Source organism: Equus caballus, chromosome 3, assembly GCF_041296265.1.
Source record: "Equus caballus isolate H_3958 breed thoroughbred chromosome 3, TB-T2T, whole genome shotgun sequence".
Taxonomy (NCBI): Eukaryota; Metazoa; Chordata; class Mammalia; order Perissodactyla; family Equidae; genus Equus; species Equus caballus.
Window position 1 is genome coordinate 112,835,005 of NC_091686.1, and position 24,343 is coordinate 112,859,347.

Below are 24,343 nucleotides of genomic sequence, written 5' to 3' on the forward strand. Positions count from 1 at the left end.
ACAGATCTGGTCTGGGGGCTAAGTTCAAAGAGGCGAAAGCTAATGAGTCCCTGAACGCTGTGTGATCTTGGACCCAGTCTCTCTGGTCTCCCTTTCCTCATCTATATACCTGTGTAGCTAATGGTGCTGGGAGAGTGAAGTAAGAATACCCACGGAAGGCACTGAGCCCACTGCCCAGTGCCCAGTAAACACCAAGTACTAGTCATGATTAGAGGCAGTGAGTGATTCATTAACAAGCTGCTAGGAGAGTTTTATAATCATAGTTTTCTTTCCTCTTGCATCTTTTCCAAGGAAACCTTGAAGTGTTTGAAGACTTGAAACATGGTTTCCTTGGATCTTGGTTTAGACTCTGCTGCTTTGAATTAACTGGAGTAGAGAGTAGACATGATGCTGTCTTTCCAGAGTTCCCTAACACTTGAGTTCTAGGGTCACATTTGGCTTTGTCCATAATGTCTTTGCCTTCACGAGGTCCCCACGCATCTGTTCTTTCCCCTGTCCTTTACAGGTCGCCTTATGGCCTTCAGATCTCTCCTGATGAACCACTTTTTTCTTCTTAAAATCCTCTCATTTCCTTCCATGCACTTCCCTACACCTTTCTGGTCCTGATGATGGATGGCACAGCATTGAGTGCTACCAATTAGGAGCACCGCTGAACTCCCAGCACGTGTGTGCTTGAGTACCTACGTCTGTGCTAGGTTCAGGGTGATGCAAAATAGATTAGACCCTGTCTTCAAGTTGCTATGGTCAACATCTCCCCATTCTCAGAGGCCCCAAACATTGGCACTCCTCTACGCAAAACCTTTCAATGTCTACCCAGCCCACTCAGACCAAAGACCAACATCCTCCTTATGACTTTCATGATCCAGTTTCACACAGCCTCTCTGAACTCATCTTCTCCTACTATTCTCCTCCTTCTCTCCACTCCAACCATACTGCTCTTCTAGACATTTCTCAAAGCCCCCAAGCCTTTGCTCTTGCTGTTCCCTCTGCTCAGAATGCTATTCTTCCTGCCTAGAATGTTTTTCTCCAAATATCCCGCTTCCTAACTTTCTCTGAGATTAAGATTGCCAGATAAAATACAGGATGCCCAGTTAAATTTAAACATCAGGTAAATAATGAATAAATTATTATTATATTTATTAATTACTTTAATAAATTATTATTTATTATCTGAAATTCAAATGTAACTGGGCATCCTATATTTTTATTTGCTAAATATGGTAACCTTACTAGAGGTCTTTACTCAGATATCACCTTCTGGGTGATTGTATGAATTTTCTATTACTGCCGAGACAAATTACCACAAACTTAGTGGCTTAAAACCACACAAATTTACTATCTGAGAGTAGATCAGAAGTCTTACGTGAATCTCACTGTATTAAAATCAAGGTGTTGGCAGGGCTGCCTTCCTTCTGGAGGTTCTAGGGGAATATCTGTTTTCTCGTCTTTTCCTACTTCTAGAGGCCACTGGCATTCCTTGGTTCATGGCCCCCTTCCATCTTCAAAGCCAGCAATGTCAGGCCAAAAGTCTCTCATGCTGCCATCTTTCTGACTCTCCTTTCTGATTCCCTCTTCCACTTGTAAATATCTTTGTGATTGTGTTGGACCCCCCCCTGGAAAATCCAGACTAATCTCTCCATCTCAAGGTCAGCTGATCAACAACTATAATTCCCTTTACCATGTAACCTGACATTTCACAGATTCGAGGCATTAGGACATGGACATCGCTGCAGAGCCATTATTCTCCCTAGCACAATGACTTTAGCCAAAGTATCTAAATTTTCAACACTCCCAACTCCAACATTTCATATCTCCTTTCCCTGCTTCCTTTTTCCTCTTTGGTACTCATCACTAACATATATCTTTTGCTTTGTAAACTCATCTGTCTCCTTCACTGGAATGTAGTTCCATAACAGCAGTGATTTTCTTTACTTCTGTTTACAGCATCCCCAGCACCTGGAACAATGGGGCACATAGCATGTACTCAGTAAATGTGTTGAATGAGTGAGTGAATGAATGAACCACAGCCTCTGCCAACTCCATTTTCATAAAGTGCTGCCATTATCAACGTGAATCCTGCTTTTTTTCAGCCAATCTCACTTCTATTTCTGGGAGGGGAAATGGCTGCTGATACAAGGCTCCACAGGCACACAGTGATCAAAGCCGCCGGGGAGCAATCGAGCAACTGAGCGCTACGTTATTGAGAAATTGCTCCTTCCCTTTGTGTCAGCATGGAGCTGGAGGGCCGTTGCCTGGCAGAAGCTCCCAAGAAGGTAGGCAGGCAGGCATTCCAAATGCAGCCACGCTCTGGGTGCTGGGGGCCAAGGGAGAGAAGTCCATATCCCCACAGTGACCGTAGCCCATAAATCCTCCCAGACATCAGCTGTGGGGATGCTGCCCCAAACCCCAGAACACAATGCCATCTTTAACAGTCTTGTGGGTATTTATACCAGGACAGGAGACAGGCATAATGACACAGCTAATGTTCAGGAGGGATTATAACTGCATGAACAAGATAGCCGTGTTCCTTGAAAACTGTCACTGATAGCTCCCAAGGACCATATCCAAATTCCCTTGCTCCCAGTGTTAAAATTATAAGGCCCCGTTTATAGATGCGAGTGTTTAAATGTTACCTCATTGCACATACACAGTCTTTTAGTTCCTCAGGAAAAATAACCAACATGCTGCAAAAGCTATCTATTTCCAGCGAGGAACAGTGTGGATGAATGCAAACATTCCCAGTGCCGTGATCGACAGCACTCAGCTTGGGGGACAGCCTCCAGTGGGAGACTCTAAGCAGCCGGTGTTTGCCTTGGGGGCTATTTGGTGCTTTTGTTTTGCCAAACACATTGTAATGTCAATGATGCTTTCCTCATGCTCGGGAAACACGGATGAAAGAAAAACAGTATGATATTTTCCATGTTGCAGTTCAGTGTTCATCCTAATGGCATTTGCAGAGCCCTCATTATGCACAGGATGCTTTTGCCTACATCAGTTGCACCTCTCAGCTCTTCTATGGGGCAGAAACTGAGGCCTTGACAAATCTGACCACTGCCCGCCTCTCCTCTGTAGCTCGCTCTCTAATCTCATTATGTAGCAGTTTCCAGTACTGTGTTCTCTTTTGCATTCACATGTGTATCCCCTCTACCTTGGTCCCTCTTTCACATGGCTGACTCCTAAGTCATCTTTTTAGGTATTAACTCAAGTGTCAGTTCCTCCTGGCAACCTCTCCCGACGTCTCTTGCCCTTCTGCATTATAATATCCGGCCCTTTTGGAATTCTTATTTATACTCTGTCTCCCATCTAGACAGTCAGCTTCAAGGGAGGGAGGCTGTGTCTGTCACCATTGCATCCCTGGTACCCAAGTTACTACAATTACAAAGTAGATGAAGCAAGAGTTGACCTATTTTCTGATGTCTAATCACCTATTTGTTTTTGTTTTCTGTTCTATTATGTTTATTTATTCAAGCATCCATTCATTCCACAAACATTAGATACATTGCTTGGTACTGGGTAATATTTTAAAAAGTAAAATAATAGAACACAGACCAGCTCTCCAGCTCTTTACAGCCTAGAAGGGAGACTATGACAGTTTATGAGTCAACTTAGTCTGCTCAGGCTGCCATAACAAAATACCATAGACTGGGTGGCTCAAACAACAGAAATCTATTTTCTCACAGTTCTGGAGGCTGGAAAGCTCAAGATCAACGTCTGACTGAGTTCACTTTCTGGTGAGAGCTCTCTTCCTGGCTTGCAGCTGGTCACCTTCTCACTGTCTTTATGTGACCCTTCCTCAGTGTGTGCACATGGAGAGAGAGAGATGTCTGTCTCTGATGTCTCTTCCTCCTCTTACAAAGCCATCAATCTATTGGATTATGATCTCATTTAACCTTACGTATGTCCTAAAGACCCAATCTCCAAATACAGTCATGTTAGGGATGAGGGCGTCAACATATGATTTTGAGGGGGCCACAATTCAGTTCATAACAGCCATAGTGCCAGTTATTTAATCAAATGCTAATCTAGGTTTTGCTGTGAAGGTATTTTGTAGATTTGGTTGTCATCTGTAACCAGGTGATTTGAATTAAACAGATTACTCATGGTTGAGCTTCATTCAATTGGTCGAAGATCTTAAGAGCAAAACTGATGTTTCCTGGAGAAGAGAGAATTCTGCTTCCAGACAGAAGCATTAACTCCCGCCTGAGTTTCCAGCCTATGGAAACTCTGTGGATTGCAGACTTGCTATCCCCTGTTATCATGTGAGCCAATTCCTTAAAATACGTAAATATATACATACCCATCCTATTGGTTTTGTTTCTCTAGAGAACCGTGACTAATACAGTGACAGACAATAAAGAGGTAATGTCTCTCAGAGGCCACTTAGAGTAATCGTGAGCCACTGGTCTTCATTTTCAGAGCTTAACTCATCTGAAGGCACAACATCTGGTCAATAAGAATTTTAAAAATTTACCTGAAATTTGCTCATAGCCCTCTAGGTGACAGATAGCACTCCTTAGATGTTTGTTAATAATTGTGGGATATTTCCAGGCAAATGTTTCCTCTTTCCTATGCCCCAGAACTTAGAGATGCAGTAGAACACGTGGATAGGGTATTTGAGGCAATGGCCCAGTGGTCAGAAAAAGTTATTTATAGGGAAGGTATATTGACTAAACATTTTAGACGTCCGCTGTACCACCAAAATCTAATTTTCAGGCTGTGTGTATATATATATGTATATATACATAGTATATATATCTCTATATATATACATAGAGCAGGAAACATATGTAAAATGTTAACAGGTAGGTCCTGATAAGTTTCAAAATGTCTTTCATGAAGCCCCTGCCCCCCAGCTTGGTTATACCTCCATCAGAATAAACATGTATAGAGCACATTCCATATGTCAGGACCCAGGTACATACTTTACATGGATTTTCTTGTTTCTCCTAACAACCCAATTAGCTAGGTACTATTCTTATCCCAACTTGGCTGAGGGGGACACTGAAACACCAGGAGATTGAGTAACTCACCCAAGGTCACTCAGTTGTTAAGTAGCTGGAATCTGAACCCAAGACAAATTTGCATACTTAACCAATACAGGTGATGCCTCTCCGCATGTGAAGCCCTTCATCTTTTAGATATTGCCAAATTCCTTACAAACCATGAACCTTATTCAAAGTCTAACCAGGAAAACAAAACCCACACCAGGTAATTTAATAGAGGAAAGTTAATATGACAAATTATTTATAATGGTGTTGGAGCTGGAAAAGCAATCAGAAGATGAGGCAGCCCTACGGTTAGCAACTGCCACTCTGGGGGACAAAGGCAAGAGGTGTTATTGTCAGGTCACCTGGTAGCAGCTGGGACCATAGAGGACCCTTAGTGACAGCTGTTGTAGAGGCCATCTGAACCAGAGAGGACAAGAAATACTCTTACTTAGTTCTTTACCCATGTAGCAGGTTGAATAGTGTCCCTCAAAAATTCATGTTCATCCAGAACCTCAGGATGTGACCTTATTTGGAAATCCAGTGACTAGTGCCCTTATAAGAAGAGGAGAGGACACAGAGACACATAGGGGAAAAGGCCATGTGAAGATGGAGGCAGAGATTGAAGTGATGCAGCTACAAGCCAAGGAACAGCAAGATAGCTGGAGCCGACAGAAGATGGAAGAGGCAAGGAATGATTTTTCTCTAGAGCCTTCAGAGGGAGCACAGCCCTGCCAACACCTTGATTTTGGACTTCTAGCCACCTAAACTGAGAGAGCATGAATGTGTGTTGTTTTACGCCACCCTGTTTGCGGTACTCTGTTACAGCAGCCCTAGGAAACTAACTCAACCCACTTCCCTCCAGTCTCCCCTGGTGCCTTGAACTGTCAAACCTCACCCAAAGCCAGCTGGCAAAAACAGCCGGAAAATAGTGTGCAGGGGTCTGTCTCCTGCAGTACAGAGCTGGAAGGAAGGAGTGGGGTCTAAGAGCAAATAAGCAAATAACCAGAGCACTGTGGAAGGGGTGCCTGTCCAATGACAGCAAAGAAATTAAGTCCATGGAGTCAGAAGGAAAGAGAACGCACATCAGGGTGTTGAACTGTCTCATCATGGGCCTGACCAGTGCAGCAGAAACCGTGAGTGAGCTTGCCCAGTCTGATGGAGTCTCCATAGCTCTGGAATACACCCCAGGACTTCTTTCCGGGAGGGTCAGAAAAGCGGCCAGTGGCCTCGGTGGTCATGTATAGGCGTCCCTCCTGGCAGCCTGAAAATTGAGATCAAAGACTAGATATTGAAATGCGCATGCGTGGTCTGCTTGCTCTGGAAGAGGATGGTCCCTCCAAGACCAGAGCGGCAGCTGCTATGCTCTCCTGTCACTGAGCGTGGAGAGGGCTGCCAGTCTCCAGGGTTGGATGTGATAACTTTCCCAAGTAATCAATTTGCAAAACAATTGAGAAAAGGCAAAGGCTCCCCTGGTTGAATCTTCAGATAAAAAAAGAGGATGTTTTGAGTTTGACAACCAATTTACCTTTAATTCTATCAGGAAATAAACCCAAGTCATAATCTGATGTCTGGAATTGCATAGCTTTCTAAGGCAAACCATTTCCTCTTTCCCTTGTTTTTCATCCTCTAATGCAGAGTGGGTTTTACTCCTGTGGATGCCTGTTATTCATTCTTATCTGTTTCTAGGTGGGATTATCTGCTTGTTTTGTTTTGTTTCCTTTTAGATTCCATGTGTTATATTTTTGTATTGTTTTAATGTAAGATCTCTTTTTGTGATGTGTTTCTCAATTAGGAAAGACACCCTCACTCTTAGATAAGAGTTTGTTTCTAATCACCTCCCACCCTCTGATATCTTTCTAATTCATATTTAGCTAGAGGAGTAAGTTACTGGGGGAAAAAAAGAACTCTGGTTTGTGGATTTGAACATTTTCTACTTATCACTGAATTCTAAAGATGGATTATTATCAGAAACATTAGTTACTAAAATGCCATGTTCTATTGGCCTAATTACCATCCCTCGGATCATTATGTCTAGTGACACCCTAAGTCTCAAGGAGACCAAGTGATTTACTTTCCAGAGTGGCTAACCAATCACATCACTCATTGATCTCCTGGCTCAGTGTGGCTGGGTCCTTGATGCAACCAGTGTTTATCATAATACCAATTTCCATCTTTTGAGCATTGACCTTGCTCCAGGCATTGCATTAAGGATTTACATATGGTGTTTCAAACCATCAGAGAGAAGTAATATTATCCCCATTTTACAGATGAGGAAACTGAGATTCAGAGAGGCTAAAATTCTTGACCAAGACACACAGCTAGTAAATGGCAGACTTGGGGGTTTGAACCCAGATAAATTTGGTGCCAAAGCCTGCACTCCTTGTGTAGTACTCACCTCTCTGTGTCCAGATCAACACCACGTGCAGGGAGCAATACGACGACAATGAGAACCTTTGAACTTGGTATCAGCAGCAATTTAGGCCACTTATATTCAGCAAGAAAACAACAGAGCAATTAGGAGTTAAGCGTGCAGGGTTGAAGTCAGGGAAACTTGACTGTGAACCTCTTCTCTGCCCTTCAAATGGCTGTATAACCTTGGATACACTGTAAGAATCACACTGTTAAATGTCAGCTCTGGGTGACTTAATGGCTTTGAGTCTGAGCTTCCTCACCTGTTAAAAGTGGGCCAAGAGGTGGTGAGGGTTAATAATATAATATATGTCAGGTACATACTCCAGAGACAGACATAAGTTAGATATGCCACAGCAATTATTAAGTTATGACTCAACAAATATTTGAGGATACCTAATATCGTGGTAAAAAAAAGGGAGAGAAAAGTAAAACATGGCTTACTATAGATAAGGAGATGAAACGAGTCCGTAAGAAAGAAAAATACTCAATGCAAATACAAACACTGGGGTGTAAGTAGATTAGTAATAAGTGCTAAAAAAAAAAACAAGAATCCTTTGCAGGCAGGGGTGGTCAGAGACAGATGTGAGATTTGAGCTCGACCTTGGAGGACCTAAATAGTCAGGCTGATGTGACTCCAATGTGGTTTGCAGACCGGTGCCAGATGGCAAATTCTTAATGATCCACAATAAGATGAGGAGCTTGTTCCCGCATGCAAATCACCTGCGTTGCTGGACACACGGTTTAGCTCATCTGACATTGTTTTGACACAAGACTTTCTCAATGAAGGAAGCAGTGAACTGCATTACACTCTGCCTCGAGCTCCTTATTCTGTCACGGAGACACGACAAATAGTTTGCAGATTACCTCCTTTGAGTAGCACTGGTTTAGAACAGGAGTCAGCAGTCTTTCTGTGAATGGCCAGATGGTAAATATTTTCGGGTTGGTGGGCCATATGGACGCTGTGGCAACTATTCAACTCTGCTGTTGTAACACAGAAGCAGCTATCGACAATGCAGAAGCACCACCACATTTAACCCACAAGCCTGAGCTTACCAACCCCTGGTTAAGATGACTGAGAATGAGGGAAGGAGGTCTTCCAGGCAAGAGGAACAGGGTGAGCAAAGGCCTGAGCAAGGGATTGACATCTACATACAGAGCAAGGGTCTCAAGCTCAGAGGATGTCATCCGGAAAAGACTGAATGAAAATGTTGGCAGTAGACAGGACCCAGGTTTGGGAGATAGCCAGATGTCAACCCCAGGAAATCAACTTTCTAGGCCAGAGCCAACTCTGACAATCACCACCTATTCTTGGGTTCGGGCAAGAAGATGAGCAAGAAGAACGAGTGTGAGTGTGTAGCTAAGGAGAATCAAATATCTCCAGAATTGTCAGATGGAAGCAGAACACCATACTGTCTGCATTTCCTAGGTCCTTTGTTGCTATGAAAAGGCAGGAGTCCTGGGATTGAGTTAAGGTCTTCCTGCCTGGCCAGGACATGTAGTAATTGGGTATATATGTGTGCATTTGTGCAAAGTGTTCTGCACAGAGGAGGCAATCAGTTGTTTATCAGATGGACAAATTCATCACCTCTAAGTCCCCAGGACAGTGCCTGATTTCTCTGCCATTAGCAATGACTACTTGCTATAAATCTGGCCAAACAATCTATTATCCTCCCATCTATCCATCCATCCATCCATCCATCCATCCATTCATTCATTCACTCACCCAGCAAGTCACTGCTGTGGTTATAGGATTCTACCAAAGGGTCAGTGCTAAGGTCAGAATCCCAGAAAATGAAGTCAGAAACAGAGGAGGAGCAAGCCGAACCTAAAACTCTCACTAAATCTTCAAAAAGCCTCCTTGGAGCTTTGCCAGGGATGGGCAATGGCTTTCTTTGGGATCCTAACTGGACCCAGCAGGGATTACACGTCTAGGGGCTTCGCATTCCAAGAGAAGTCTCAGGCCTTGCTGGCTCCTGCCCCTTTCCACAATCCCTGGGATTCCTCTTGGTATCCTCCAACCCTACCCCGGGAGGAGACCAACCCACATTGCACCCCTCCGTGCAGGCTGCTGCAGATGCTGCAGGCACACTTACTCTCCGTGACCTTTCTTTTCAGGCAAAGGGACTGCTGGGCACTTTGTAGCAGGCCCAACTTTGCAGATAAAGTTATTCTTGAAAGTCCAAGCACGCTGTGTTATTTTGCTCAGTTCCATTAATATGCATTTGAGTGGTGAGTGTGTGTGTATGAGTGTGTTGGATGGTTGGGCAAGGCATGTACATTGTAGCCTGGTTCATGCTTATTACAAACAGGAACTCTTTACCCAGAGTCAGTGAATGGGAATATAAGAGGGCTCATAAACTTCCAGATATTTTGTACAAAATTTGAAAGACAGGCTGTATTGCCTTTACCAGATTCTCAAGGAGGCCTGAGACCTCAGAGGGAGCAGGAATCCTGGCTCCAGAAGGGTTTGGCTAGTGACTGCGGGAACCCACTCCGCTAACCGTCTTCCTGATCTCATTTCATAACGCCCCAGGCCTTTGCTGTTGCCAAGATGCAGTGACTTGCTGCCTGAGAAGGCGGGCTTTTGTCTGAGTTAGTTCTGCCACCTACAGCATGCAGCCCGGCAAAGCAGAAGGCGGAAGGCTCATTTACATACATGAATAAGCGGAAGGCTGCCTCTCCAGCCCGGGAACCCTCCGCTGGAAGAAAAATGGCTTTGGGGATTGCTGATTAGTATTCAGAGACGCAGACTCCTTTAGGGTGGGTTACAGCGACGGGAAGAGATTTTTACATTAAAGGGGAAGGGATAAATCCTGAGGATTAGCACCTGAAAAAAGTGTTGCCCAAAACCCAGAGAGAAGAAGTACCAGAAAAAAGAAAGATAATGAGCTCGTGGGTTCTCACATTGATGCGGCTCTCCCGTGTCCTAACATGTTCTATGCTGACAGCCTTTTCTAGGTCCATAATAGGTCATCTTTGCCATCTAACTTGTCATATAGTGAAAATACTTGCTTCAGAAAGACGTGATTTCCTGACATGCTTGAGGTGTAAACACAGAATAGTTTTCTTAATATGCTTAAATAATTTTTAAGGGGGCTGAATACTCTTTGAGGGCAGAGATTGTGTTATTCTCCTCACAACGTCCCCAGCACCCAAGCAGAGTGCCTGACACAGGAGGAAGCAAATGCTTGTTGATTTAAAACTGTAGAAAGGTGGCTTGTTTTGCAGTCTGTGCTGTGCCTGCTAATACACAAGCATAATATCTGCTGTTTGTTGAATTCTTATGTGTCAGACATATTATCTCAAATTCTCACAACAATAGAGAAGATGGATATTGTTTTACATGTGAAACTGAGACCCAGCATTTTTAGGTGGCTCACCCAATGATACACTACAAGTGACAGAATCAAAACCCTAACCTAGACCTCTCGGCTTCTAAGTTTATGCTCATTCTACTCCACCCATGTATTTTATAGCCATTGTGAGCTCATTTCTTAAGAATGGAGAATGGACCAAAAGGAAAGCGTTTGAAAACCTTTTTAACTTTTTTTTAATTTAAAAAAACATGTTTTTCCAAGTCCTTGGAATTTCTCTGAAAGCTTTTCTTACCATCCTAGCTTAATAATCGATGCAAACAGCATCTGACCCTGGCTGAATGTAGCAGTGGTTCTTCTTTGATGGATAATCCATTCTTATCTCAATTTGTAGAGATGATTGTGGATCCTCTCACTCTGTTTGGTCCAGTGAGCATTAGCGTCTGGGGAAGACTTGAGGTTGTCTGTAGCCTGCACGTACTTTGTTTCCTGGTGAGGGATGCTTTATAGAGGAATACGTGCATAGAGTCTGCACGGTGTTGGAATAGTTAATCACACCGTAACCCTCCCTCTTTCACAGGTTTTTCCTTGTAAACATTTCAGGTTTCAAAAAGGACTTCAAGGTAAGCAAGAAGATACACAAAATTGAAGATGTATCATAACTGATCCAGATCTCATTCCTTTACAGTCTGATTCACTAGGGTTGGGTAGCTTTTTCTCTTTGGCTGACAATATACTTGTGTTGTTCACGCTTGAAAATCTTGTTCTCTTCTCCAGAGAAACTGCAGATGGAAGGAGATCACAGTTGGTCCTTAAATGGGGTTATTGGCTTTATCAAAATTTAGATCATTGATAGGTGAAAAGGGCTGAGGAAATTTTCTAGATGAAGGTACTCTTGATTTGAGTAAGGTAATCTAGATTTGAGAAGAAAGGAAGGCATGGGAAAGTGAAAGGAAGTGAGAAAAGATTGAGCTGGAAAACACTGGAGATTTGTGCATGTCTTGCTGTCTATGCTTATCTATCCTAAAGTCCCATAAGTAGGGCAGTGGACCTCAACTTCAGCAGCGTATATCAGAATTAGATGGGAGTATGGTTTTTTAAAATGCAGATTCAGGGCCCAAGCTTCAAACTCAGTGAAACAGAAAAGACGGAGCCTGGACTTCTGCATTTTTAATAATCAGGTCATTTGGTTCTGATGAAAGTGTTACTTAGACTACTTTGAGGAACATTGGCAAAGAAAGATCCTCCAGTCTTTCTAAGAATTGCTCCTTAAATGCATCCCTTCATTTGAGCTGAAGCTGGGAACACAGAGATAAGAGGCACAGTCTCAGCATTCAAAGACCTCAAGCTCAAGTGGAAAAGACAGACTTGGAAGCAGATGATTACAAAGCATGAATGATCAAGTGCATAGAGTAGAAAGGGCCAGGTGCTATGGGAGAAGTGTAGAGAGGCACCCAGCTCAGCCTGCTTGGGGAGAGGTGTACAGCCCGGGGAGGAAGGCATAACAGAAGAAGTAACTTTGTCTTCAAGGATGAGTGGACGTTAGCCAGGAAGAGGGGAGGTTAGAATCCCAGGTAGAAGGAAACAGTGGACAAAAACCAGTGTGACCTCTCACCAAGTACTCAAGATGAGGATTGGCAGAAGGGAAGGGGATAATAAAAAGATGGGCCTGAGCCGGTGAAGCTGGAGGCTACAGGTCTGCCTTTCATAATCAAACGATGTTTTTCCACATGGGAAGGTGCATTGCCAATATTTGTATCGCTGTAATTGCAACAGCAGTGGACGCATCCTTCTCAGTTGTGGTCTTTGTCCTCTTAGGTGCAGTGCTCTCAATGCGGTGGTATTCTGATAAGCTTCCAACTGAGAAGGAATTCAGAAAAGTCCATGGCAGTCCTAAATGGATTTACCTTCTTGTTTCATTCATTAATCCTTGTCATCAGATGTCTTGAACCAAAGTCAAGCTGAAAAATCTAACTAAAGGAGGGAACAAGGTGACTGTGTATAGAACCACAGAAAAAAGTCCCACACTGAACGAATGTCAGCATGTGTTATTGACATTATCATCATGTGTAAAATACAAATGAGTACGTGAATAAAAATGAAGTAGTATTCATCGTGGGCCTTTATAAGAGTTAGCATCAAAAAAGTACCTGGAGTTGCCTCTTTGTTCTCCAAAGTTGAAAAGATGGCTTTCACTGCCACATAATCTACATAAACTAGCATTGTAACTCACAGTGTGTGGTTATACAAACAGGAACCACAGCAGAAACCAGAGTGGAAGTCAGAGAGTGCCGTGCTCCATGGAAGAGAGCTTTTTTCTTTAACCAGAGAGAATCGTTTGAATTCAGAATAGAGCTGCATGTATCCACCCAATAGTCTGTACAGAATGTGTCCATGGGTATGTGTGTGAGTTTGTTTTTTGTGTGTGTATAAATCACATTCAGCGATAATACGACATTATACATGATAGTAAATTAAGTGGGCATTATCACGTGTTGGTAATATTTCTCTTCCTCCAAACTTGCATAGGAAAAATCAAAACCAGGGGAAAAAAAGAAAGTACCCTTAACCTTTCTAATGGATTCCAGCTGTTAACATTATTTATTGCAGATAATATTATCAAGTAGCAAAACACCAGTGTCTTTGAACTCTTTGCAGTTGTGTGTAATACTGGAGCCAATGCAGGAACTGATGTCAAGACATAAAACTTACAACCTCAGTCCACGAGACTGCCTGAAGACCTGCCTGTTTCAGAAGTGGCAGCGGATGGTGGCGCCGCCAGGTACGCCCTTGTTCCTCTCTCTTGTTCTAAATGCATTTCCAGGGCACATGTGTACGGTGAGGGATGGTAATTAGTCTGTGAGTGGCGAACAGGATGTGGTCTACACAGAAATCGAAATATAATGATGTACACCTGAAATTTATAGAATGTTATAAACCAATGGTACCTCAATAAAAAAATAAATAATCAATAAATAAATGCATTTCTAGAGGCTCCTTCTTGGGATGAAGTGATGTGAAAAGGAAGGAAGTGATCATAAATTTATCAGGAAAAGTAGTTTATTAGGGATATTCTGACCTAAATTTTGGACCTAGAGACATGGAATTTGTGAAGGGCAAACATCCTTAGGGATCATCTATGGTCTCCTCACTTGCCAGAGTACCTGAAATCAGAAAAGGAAATTGATTTAATTAATGTTACCAAGAAGATCATTGGCAAAGCCAAAATCAGCCAAGGTTTCCTGTGTCCCAGTGCAGTGGCGGTTCTGCTGGACAAGACTTCTAGCTTCTCATGGCCTACTATTATTTTGTTTTCTGTTTCTTTAAGAATGTTGGAAATTATTAAAAAGAAGGGAGAGAGGGAGGGATGGAGAAAGGAAAGAAGGAAGGAAGAAAGGACAAAAAGAAAAAAAATTTTACTCTATTTTTTAAGATGTATAATATCAAAGGGTACTCTGATCATGAAGAGAATACATAAAAGATTTCATTTCCCTCACTTCCTAGAATGCAGTTTAGATGCTACAGTCTCCTGCTGGGGTTCTGAAATTACTGCTTCAAGTCACCATTAATTGTCTTTCTATCTAATACATTTTCACTCCCAGGCGTGTGTTGAGCCTCATTGATCATAAAAGCAAAACGTATCCATTCGCTAAAGATTATTTTTATAAAGAGTAATTATTAACATGAGGCACATAGCTTTCTGAATCACAAAATATAATGGTCACCTTCTGCTGGTAATTGGCCAGGGGATTTATCTAAAGTTAATGTAGCAGATTTAACCAACTACATATTTAGAAAGCTGAGAAAATGAGCATTATTTTACATAGAATAGTTGCATCCCCTTGTTAGGGGAATTTTAGACATTTAGAACATTATTTTTCAAATATATTAAACGTACTTAAATTGACCCAATTTTCTCTTTCATTATCAATAAGGCTTTATGGAAAAAAATATATTCCAGGGGCCAGCCCCGTGGCCGAGTGGTTAAGTTTGCGCGCTCCACTGCAGGCGGCCCAGTATTTCGTCGGTTTGAATCCTGGGCGCCGACATGGCACTGCTCATCGAGCCACGCTGAGGTGGCATCCCACATGCCGCAACTAGAAGGACTCACAACTAAGAATACACAACTATGTACTGGGGGGCTTTGGGAGGAAAAAAATAAAATCTTAAAAAATATATATATATATATTCCATTAGCCAAATGTTTTGAGCACCTTTGTTTTGCAACATATGAATATATAATTCATATATTATTCATTAATTCAGTCATTCATCCAAAATTATTTATTGAGGCCCTAGAGTTTCCAGGCACTGCTCTAGCCACTGGGGTACAACACGGGATGAAATGATCACGGGGCCCAGCCCTCACGGACCTTCCATTCATCTTGTTAAATCCTCACTATAACCTTGTGAGGTATTTATTGTTATTCCCATTTTATATAATGGAGGCTGAGATTTAAAGTAGTAATTTGCCAAAGTTAGTCTCATAGCTAATCAATAAGAGGCTTGTGTCACAACAGGTTTTTGTGTCTCCAAAGTTCATGACGCTACTACCACAGCCACCTGCCACCAGTCGAGTGATCCAGAGTGTGCAATTTAGGCACATTTCCCCCAGATTTCATGAAGACAGTACAGGTATCAAAAGAAGTAGCTGATTTAAATTCTTGAGGTCAAAGGAAGACGATGCTTCTCAGAGGAAACGCGGGTATTTGCTTGACTTTGGAATGTCTTACTCAACTCTTCGCCAACTGCAGGAGCTGGAACAATTCTATTTCCTGTTTGCATAACCTGCAGAATAAGCATCCGTAACACTCTATGGAGACAGATTTTAGACCATTTGATGAAAATATTTGAGTGTAAAGGACAAAATATTTGTAGCAAAATGATATGTAAATAGGAACAGAATCTGCTTTTTCTTCATCGACAGTTTCAGATAACTTAGTGGACTAAATGGTCTTTGAAAAGAGCCTTAAAGGGATCCTCCCCATTGCCCATCAGAGGCAGCGTGGTATTTTCAGAAAATACTACAAGGCTCTCTTGCTTAGTTCTGCTATGGCCTTGGCTTACCCTCTCTTCGTCAGAGTTGGGTCTAGAATAGGGTTGGGAAAAAAAAATCCATACCATTTTCAACTTATTTAGTAACTGCCTGGAAAGGCTTCGAAAGACTCTGTTTCCATTAAGACACTGCCCATCCTTCAGGTACAAAATATTTTTCCCTATTTCTAAACAGGCCTCTCTTGAAAAGATCTAGCTTCCCTCATTAATATACCAGCTGTAGCATACTAAGACGTTTCTTCCCAGGAATTTTGAAATTAGTAACATTCTTTAAATATCAGGGTCCAAACCAGGGAACTTGGGAGCCATACTGAACTTGGGAATTCCTAAGTTCCACATTCACAGCTGATAGAACTCACACTTCTTTTTATTTGAGGATGTTAAGGTGTCGTAGAGCTGGGCTGCAGTATGACAGTTAGCCAGTAGATGTTGCTGTTACACATTAGCTCACTAATTTGACTGTCTAGGGTTATACTTTCTCTCATACCCTGAAGGCCCCCTAGGGATCGCAGAGCCCTCCTTTTGTTATAAAGAAAAAATAGTCCAGAGAAAAATTTTTCCCAAATTTTGTAATGGTAATAATATTTTTAATTCATCTATGAAAGTGGTATTAGTAGCTCACCCATAAAATATACTAATAGATTACAGACATATATATGAAGTGAAAACACAACTAAACACAAATCATTTTCACCAGATACAAAAGAAAAGAGTTGTACATATTTTGTACTAAAAATAAATTCTCCTTATATTCTTTGTAAAGCTAAAAAGAATTTGAAAAAAGTGTAAAGTATCTACTCTTTTTTTTTTTTTTTTCTGAGGAAGATTAGCCCTGAGCTAACATCTGTTCCAATCTTCCTCTATTTTGTGGGTCACCACCACAACATGGCCTCTGGTGAGTGGTGTAGGTCCAGGCCCAGGAACGGAACCTAGGCCGCCAAAGCAGAGAGTGCCAAATTTAACCAATAAGCCACAGGGCTGGCCCCTACCCTTTTTAATTTGTAAAAACAGCTTCATTGGAGGAACAGTATTTTGATTGTTGTCCTGGAATGGATCCTCCTTCCATTTTCCATATTGTAGCAGAACCGACAAGGCAACCGACAACAAAACGGAGAAAAAGAAAAAACTCCACCAGCAGCACTTCCAACAGCAGTGCTGGGAACAACGCAAACAGCACTGGCAGCAAGAAGAAGACCCCGGCCGCCAACCTGAGTCTGTCCAGTCAGGTACCTGTAAGTCTCACTTTCCTTTTAGGCCTGAAATCCTGCCTTTGCCTGTCTTCCATTTCCAGGGGCCCACGTGAAAGTCTCTGTTAGCTGCAAATACATTCTGGGCAGTTTGGAGGTGGGGGAGGGGAAGGCAAGGACAGGGGTTGGGATGGGAGGGAGGAACTCTGCCGTGGAAACCTTCCCTGCAAACTGAGCATTAGAAAGGAATATTAAGAGTCTGTGCTGCAATGGGACCTGAATTAAAAAGCCATCAGAGTCATAGACAGGAGATATGTCACTGAAAGTTTAATTAAAATATCACTTAGCAGCATGCCTGGTGGCATATAAGGGTCTCTCAGCACCATCATCGGAGACCCCGTGCTCCACTGGAAACTAGCTCCTGGTGCTCAGGCTCCATATTGTAATTTGACAGTATCTTCCTGACATGGGCATCCCTCTTATTTTAAGACTCAGGTAATTAACTGGTGGCCACCAAAAATGCACCTTGGTGGATTTCACTTTAGCCATTTCATTAGCTCAGGGGGAGAGTCGGTCCCTGGTTTGGTCTCAACTCTCTTGACCTCTTGACCCCTTTCTTTCATTTCTGGGTCTGACAAAGGAAATGGGCCATTTAGAAGGAGCTTCTTTGAACCCCAAAGCTGACAGCTGAGGGGCGTCCCCAAATAGTGTAAACTGTGCAGGAACTTTCTTCATCTCCTGTTATTTCTTCCCAAACTCTGCCCCTTCTGCCTAATTCCTTCCTGACTCAGGTTCCTCAGCCCAGCGTTAGCCCATTTATCACTTTTAAATTCTCAAGCTCCTTTAAGCATTTCTTGTCCCTTGTCCCTCTACCATTACTGTGGGTTTTCCTTCTCTGCTGCCCTTGTCGCATCACCCTGTCACCAGGCATTTGACTGTTGTTTGAATCCTGACACTTTTGTGGTGCTTCATGGATGTCCTCCAGACATTATGTCTTCAGAAATGTGTCCTATTTCTTGTTACTTCCCTTAACCAATACAATTTTAGCTTTGCCCTCTTTGTCTCTTCCTTTCCCCCCTTGGTCTGTTGTCCTCTCTCTTCTTGTTCTGATCCTGCTCCAACTCTCCCTGTGTGAGAGTGGACCTTTCTTTCACGGGGATTCTCCACTTACTTCTAAATGTGTCGTTTGAATCTGTCTTCTCCCCATTTTTACTCACTTTCCATTGGTCAGTCCTCTTTGGTTAAAACCAACCCCATCAGCACCTGAGAATTACCTGGGCCATGGAGACTCTTCTCCTGTCTTCCGTGGACAGAGGATATGGTTTTCATTCCCATTGCCCTAGAAAGAAAGGGTCGTGGAGAGAGTGGCCAGCCTGTGGGGGAAGGTACCATTTTAATATTAAGGCCACTAGGAATTTAGTCCTTAAATAATGCCATACTGTCCTCTGTTTTCTGAACTGGGCTGTCACCTCTAAAGAGTCAGGGAAAAAAAATCAAAGGAGAAATACAAAGTCTTTTTATTAAGGCACCAGTAGGTCTTGCCCACTCCTGGTTACATTGGAAAATGCGTAGAGAAAATAGCCTGGTGTAAATAAATCAACCCAAAAGTGCACATAAGCAGCCCATTTATTCATTTAATTCGGGAGTTTTAGAAACTAACATTTGTTAGTCTCCTCTATCAAATGATGTACATTCCAGAGAATTCTGGAGCTGTGATATAGCTACTTAAAGGCACAGTGGCTGCAAGAATTCAGATCAGTTCAATAAATGTTTTCTGAGTTCCTACAATGTGCCCCACACTATACCAGGTATTGGCAATACCCCCCCCCCCAAGATTTTTTTTAAAAAAAAAGATCCAGACCCTGTCACTGAAGAGCTCAATGTGTAATCGTGGGATGGCAAAGAGGTGCTCTCTCTTCTGCCAGCTCAGTCTCCTGGTGTCAGCTCACAGGGTACAATACTGATGAGGAGTCTGAGGCCTAGATTGGTTTGGTGGGTCATCCATGAGTGACGTCTGCCACGGGTGAGAGTAAGAGCATATATGTTGCATATTTTGACATACCTAGCCTAGCTGGAATTATTCAATTTTATTTTAAAGAGCTTCTAGTTTTTTCTACTCCGTTATGCTCCTGTCCTTCAATCCAACAACTGCATCTTAGTGAAGATACCTGTGTCAAGAGGGTTTTTAATGAGTCGAGACCCTTCAGACTTGGTGAGAACAAGTCACCATTAGAAAGTGAGAGGAGAATTTCAGCACTAACCCCACAAGATGTAATTAAAGAGGTTTTAATTAAGTAAAACTTACAGATGGCAAGGAAGGCAATCAGGTTAGGAAAATATGCAAATTTCTGTGTATACTCTAGTTGAATAGATGTTAAAAGATACATTGAATAGCTTGTAGTGACCACATCTTCTATCCCTGTCTGCTGAATTACCGACACAATTTTACTGTTTAAATAGAAATGCGATCTGCAGGCATGGCTGCCTCAGCCAAAGGCATGAACAGATATGGTGTGGCACCACGTCCACGGCCGTGGTCCGCTTAGCTGCCACGGCAGCAACGTGTGTATCTGGCGAGGACTAGGGTTTAATCCTTGGATTCTGCTTCTCACTCCATGAGCAGGGGCTAGGAGCGATCCCGAACTGCAGCCTCAACCCTGGGAGGGATGGAGACCTGTGTCATTCAACAGCAGTGACCCCTTCTGGCCAATTTAAGGAGAAGCATTGAGGGGCCCTGAAAGGAGTCACTTCCAGTCCTCCTCAGAGGTTGGTGGTCCTTGCACGGGGGATTAGTGAGGAAGTGTGACACGGGCAAGAGCTGGTGGCACCTCCAGGCCTCCAGCGAGGAGCAGAGGTCTGCCTCATGGGGAGCCGAGGGCATATGGGGTACTCTCAGATGGACCAGTCCTGCCTCCTGTGGGACACACGAGATAGCGGAGTTGGGAAGGAAATGCAACTCTCACTGCTAATGTTGAATGTTGGGGGGATTTTTAAAGATGTGTGTGTTGGGGTGGGCATGGTGCTAACATCCCCTAGTTAGAGGCAGCCCAGAATGTGTGTTATATCTCCATTCATTTTGTGTGAGGAAAATAAACCAAGACTGTCTGAGCAGAAAACCACTATCCTGGTCTAGAGGGGTAGAAAAACGGGTAGAGATGTGTGCATAATTGTGTAAGTGGCCTCAAGTATCTATGTGCCTATGAAGCCCTTAGCACACGTCTCTTTTATAGCTTGCCATCTATTAACTATTAATCACTCACACACATGCACGCATGATTATGTATCTGGCTAAGGATATTTTTTATAATCAGTAAGGCAAATGTGACATCTCTCTGAAATTTAGGATGCTTAAAAATATCCACGTCTGGGCATCTTTTCCAGCTGTTCCTAGAACAAAGATACACCAAATATATTACGAGTCTATATCAGTCCCATTTGAAGTGATTCAAATTGCTATTTTCATAATACTTTTCTTGAATGACTGTTATTTTCTGATACAATGAAAGCATCTGGAGTGTTGGAAACTTTTCTTCTAGCATAACGCTTAAGTTGGCTTCTTCTTACGTTTCTCCAAATTGTGCTCACCTCCTCACACTCTCCCAGCCTCTCTTGATGACCTTGGACTCACAATACTAATGCTGACCCAAGTGGTTGGTTCTAATCCTTCTCCTGCCCTTGGACACCTTATGCATGTGACTTCCATGCCCTTCAAAGTGTGTTGCCCATAAGTCATGAAATAAGATTAACCCTCATGCAGTCCTCTGCCCCACTTGCCCTGTTCTTTCCACCTTTGTTCCTGATCATAAGCATGGTCTCCTAATTGCCTGTAACTAAGTGGCACTTTTTTTTATCCTGAACAATCCCAGTGGGTGGTGTGGTGGCTGCCCCCGCTAACTCGGTAACATTCACGCCTCTGTGGAAGCCACATTCCATCTAAAATCCTGTCAGTGTTCTTGCCGGGCACAGAGTCTGTGTCTATTTTGCATCTCGCCTTGAGTTCTCATGAGTCTCCCTACACGTCAGTGTCACGTTTAGCTCCTTGTTGCATGATAAATACGTTCTTGGAAGTACACATCTGATTTTCCTGCCAGTACTCAGTTCATATTTCTGGCATTTACTTCATCTGGGACATTTCTCTTTAAAATCATTTTTATCAAATCGCAAGGGTGATTAATCAGAAAACACAGTTTGGAAACCTACTGATTATCTCCCTATAATTCTAAGAGGATCAATCAATCAAACAGAGTTTTCCATTCTGAAATAAACCATTAAGGGGTTTGTTCAATTGGCACCTTCAAAATTCTGGAAGGGATCTGGAGGGCCCACTGGACCTTCTCCTGACATAGGCAGTATTCCACTCTACTGCCCAGGAAAGCCTCTCTTGCTCCAGCGAAAGGAATTTTTGCCCAGCTGTCCAGGCGTTTCATGGAAGTAGCCTCCCTATCAGGAAACGCACCCTCACATCGCCAAAAGCACCTGGCCCAGTCCTTTGTCTGACCCGCGGAGGCTGATCGCAGTTGGGCACTCTCCTGGAGTCACAGCACTTTTAAGTAGACTGTTGTTCAGCGCCTGCCCAGCAGTATCCACCTGACAGGTGTCCTGTCCCATGCCCAGGTCACCCATCAACCCCATATGGTCCCCTTTGAACAAAGAGGCCGGAGCCGTGCCCTGGGTATGCGTCCTTCTCCCCCGTCCCCGTGCCTCTCCAGCAGTGGCCTCCACGATGCTCCCGGCTACAGTAGGTGGCTTACTTGTTTGCATGGAAGGACAATTTGTACTTAAAGGAGTGATTAGATGGATTCTTCTTGCACGCTTCCATTTCTGATGACTACCAGCTTCATCAGTGTAATTATAATTAGCGCTCTTCATCTTCTTTTTATGGCACCAGCTGGACAGACTGGTTCTCTTTACTGCCCAGATTGGTGGCAGGGTTGCCTGTGTCGGGATAGGTGACAGGCACCATGAAATAACAGATGGTAAATTCAGGGCTTGTTGGCAATCAGCAGGTTTTTGCTAATGACTTAATTAGCTATGCAAATTGTCAAATCAGTGTGAACATTGTTTTTATCGAAAACTTTACCTAAATTAATTACCATAATTAAGTAGCAGAATGTCAAGGATATTGGCTGCATAAAAGGGCCTGGCTGAGTAGAGAAAAGAGAGATTCTGTCTTCAATTAAAACATATACCATCCCTGGGACAGAGAAAATGCCATTTGGAATGAATTGCGTGAATAATGCAGAATTGCATCCTACTCATGTTCACTGCTAGTTTCCAAAGCCATTCAGAGCCCCTAAATAAAAGCGGCGGATTTTTGGAGGTTTTGAAAAGCACCCAGCAGAAGGTTCCACAGCCCTCTCAAAAGTCCCCAATGTCGGCAAGTGAAAAGCGTGGATTTTTTTAATTTTGAAAAATCCATTTTTTTATTTCTGCAGATTGCTAGCATTGCTCGTTCTCCGGTGTCAGGCTGCGCACTAAGGACATAAACTCGCGTGGTTGTTACACATCAGGAGGCGATGTTTATTTCCCGTAGAAATCAAATATGCGTCTCGGCCCCCGACATTGAGACCTGACCCTGGTGTACAGTACACAAGTGTGTCTGTCCTAGAGCCCCCAGCTCTGCCCACTAGTGTTTTAAGCTGAGCTTCTCTCTCCCAAGGTTTCCCTGTAATAATGTCAGCTGCTGTTCACAGGATGTGATGGTGGTAGGAGAGCCAACTCTGATGGGAGGTGAGTTTGGGGACGAGGACGAAAGGCTAATCACTAGATTAGAAAACACGCAATATGATGCGGCCAACGGCATGGACGACGAGGAAGACTTCAACAATTCACCCGCCCTGGGGAACAGCAGCCCATGGAACAGTAAACCTCCCGCCACTCAAGAGACCAAATCAGAAAATCCCCCACCCCAGGCTTCCCAGTAAGATGAGCGGCACCAGAGTCCACTGTCGTATGCCTGTGGGCTACACTCACTATTTCAGATCCTTACTTACAGGAGAGGAGGGAGGAGAAATAAAAACTTTTCCACGCAAATATCTATTTCTAAACCACAGTGATCTGAGTTGCTTTCTTTCATTCTTCTTTTTTCTTTTTAATTAAGAGGATCCTTCCAAATAAATGTCCATGACCCTTCCCTGGAGGCCTTCACAGGTAACAGATACTGGCACTGATCGTAATGAAAACAAGAGCAAACGCTAGCGCTTCTCCTGGCACGGTGTTAACCACATGTTTGTTAATTTCCTCTCCCCGCATCAAACGAAGGCCATATTGTCGATAAGCCCTCAGTGCTCAGGATCTCATTAATATGCCGAACCTAACTACAGATGACTTTTTAATACTGTAAGATATTTTCTGCTTTTTGACTTGCATCTGAGAGTTTCTTGTTTCAGTAAAAAAAGAAAAGAAAAAAAATCCGCTTTTGGAAAGTAATTTAAATGTACGTTTTTTTTCTTTACCTTTTCTTTTCTTGGGTAACAGCTAAGAGGGCCCAGCAGGGTAAGTTATGGGCAAGCTAATGTCAATTGGTTCTTGAGCCTGAGTTGGTTCAGTCAAGCCCCAGTGCTGAAACAAGAAATGTCTTTTTGTCATCAGACACCAAGACCGATTTTTACTTAAAAAAGACTCTTGGCCCCTTGAGAATTTATGCATTTGTAAAATCGCTGTTGATCCAAATATTTTCAAGCCATGTAATCCATTAATTTTGTGGGCAGTTTAATAAATCTGAAAGTTTTTGTGTTTTTTATTGTATCTGAGTTGACTGTTGTTTCTTTTCATAGTATATTTCTTGTATAATATTTTGTAAAGCCCTCACCTGGTTCTTTTATGGGGATTTTTCTTTGGGGGCAATTCCAGTGTATTTATGTGAAACTTTATAAGAGAACTAATTTTTCCATTTGCATATTAATATGTTCCTCCACACATGTAAAGACACAGTGGCTCCGTGTGTTATGAAACGGCTGTATTTTATGTATGCTTTATTGATAAGTGTGCCAGTAATAAACTGTGTTAATGACCAAAGTAAGTGCTTCTGGCTATTTGTGAACATGAGCGGAGAAGTCTGCCTACAATTAGGAGAAGTATTGAGGTTGGGTTTACTGCCCAGACTCCAAATGGAGTGGAATCGTGAAACCTGTGCCATCTTTTGTAAAGGATGGTCTCTTTCCATGCTCCCTGTGGTTGATTTGAGCACACACAGGAGTGCCTTTTCTGTGCTGGCCACTGTACCAGGCACAGACACACAAGGATGGACTGGCCCGTCCTCCTGAAGCTTGCCTAATAGAAGGGCAGAGGCTTCCACTCGTTGAGTGCTTACTCTGCACCACATAACTCTAAGGTCCACAGACGTTGTTCTATTTAATCCTCACAGCTCCACAAAGGAGGTATTAAT

General features: G+C 42.9%; 1 protein-coding gene across 43 annotated transcripts in view; it reads left to right on the forward strand.

Moving 5' to 3' along the window:
* LDB2 (LIM domain binding 2) overlaps positions 1 to 23,973 on the forward strand; it is a 359,760-nt gene extending 335,787 nt beyond the window's left edge. For 2 of the 43 annotated variants that reach the window (XR_011437186.1, XR_011437187.1), the window contains 5 exons: positions 13,373 to 13,496; positions 16,850 to 17,001; positions 19,580 to 19,722; positions 21,571 to 21,694; positions 22,650 to 23,973. Coding sequence is in view for 39 of the 43 variants with exons in the window: in XM_070262574.1 (XP_070118675.1) it covers positions 13,373 to 13,496; positions 16,850 to 17,001; positions 22,650 to 22,880 (507 nt within the window). In the remaining 4 variants the exon portion in view is untranslated. Of the gene's footprint in view, positions 1 to 13,372; positions 13,497 to 16,849; positions 17,002 to 19,579; positions 19,723 to 21,570; positions 21,695 to 22,391 lie in introns of those variants that run through there. The other 41 variants (XM_070262583.1, XM_005608858.4, XM_070262582.1 and 38 more) reach the window with 23 other exon arrangements.
* Positions 23,974 to 24,343: the final 370 nt, after the last annotated feature.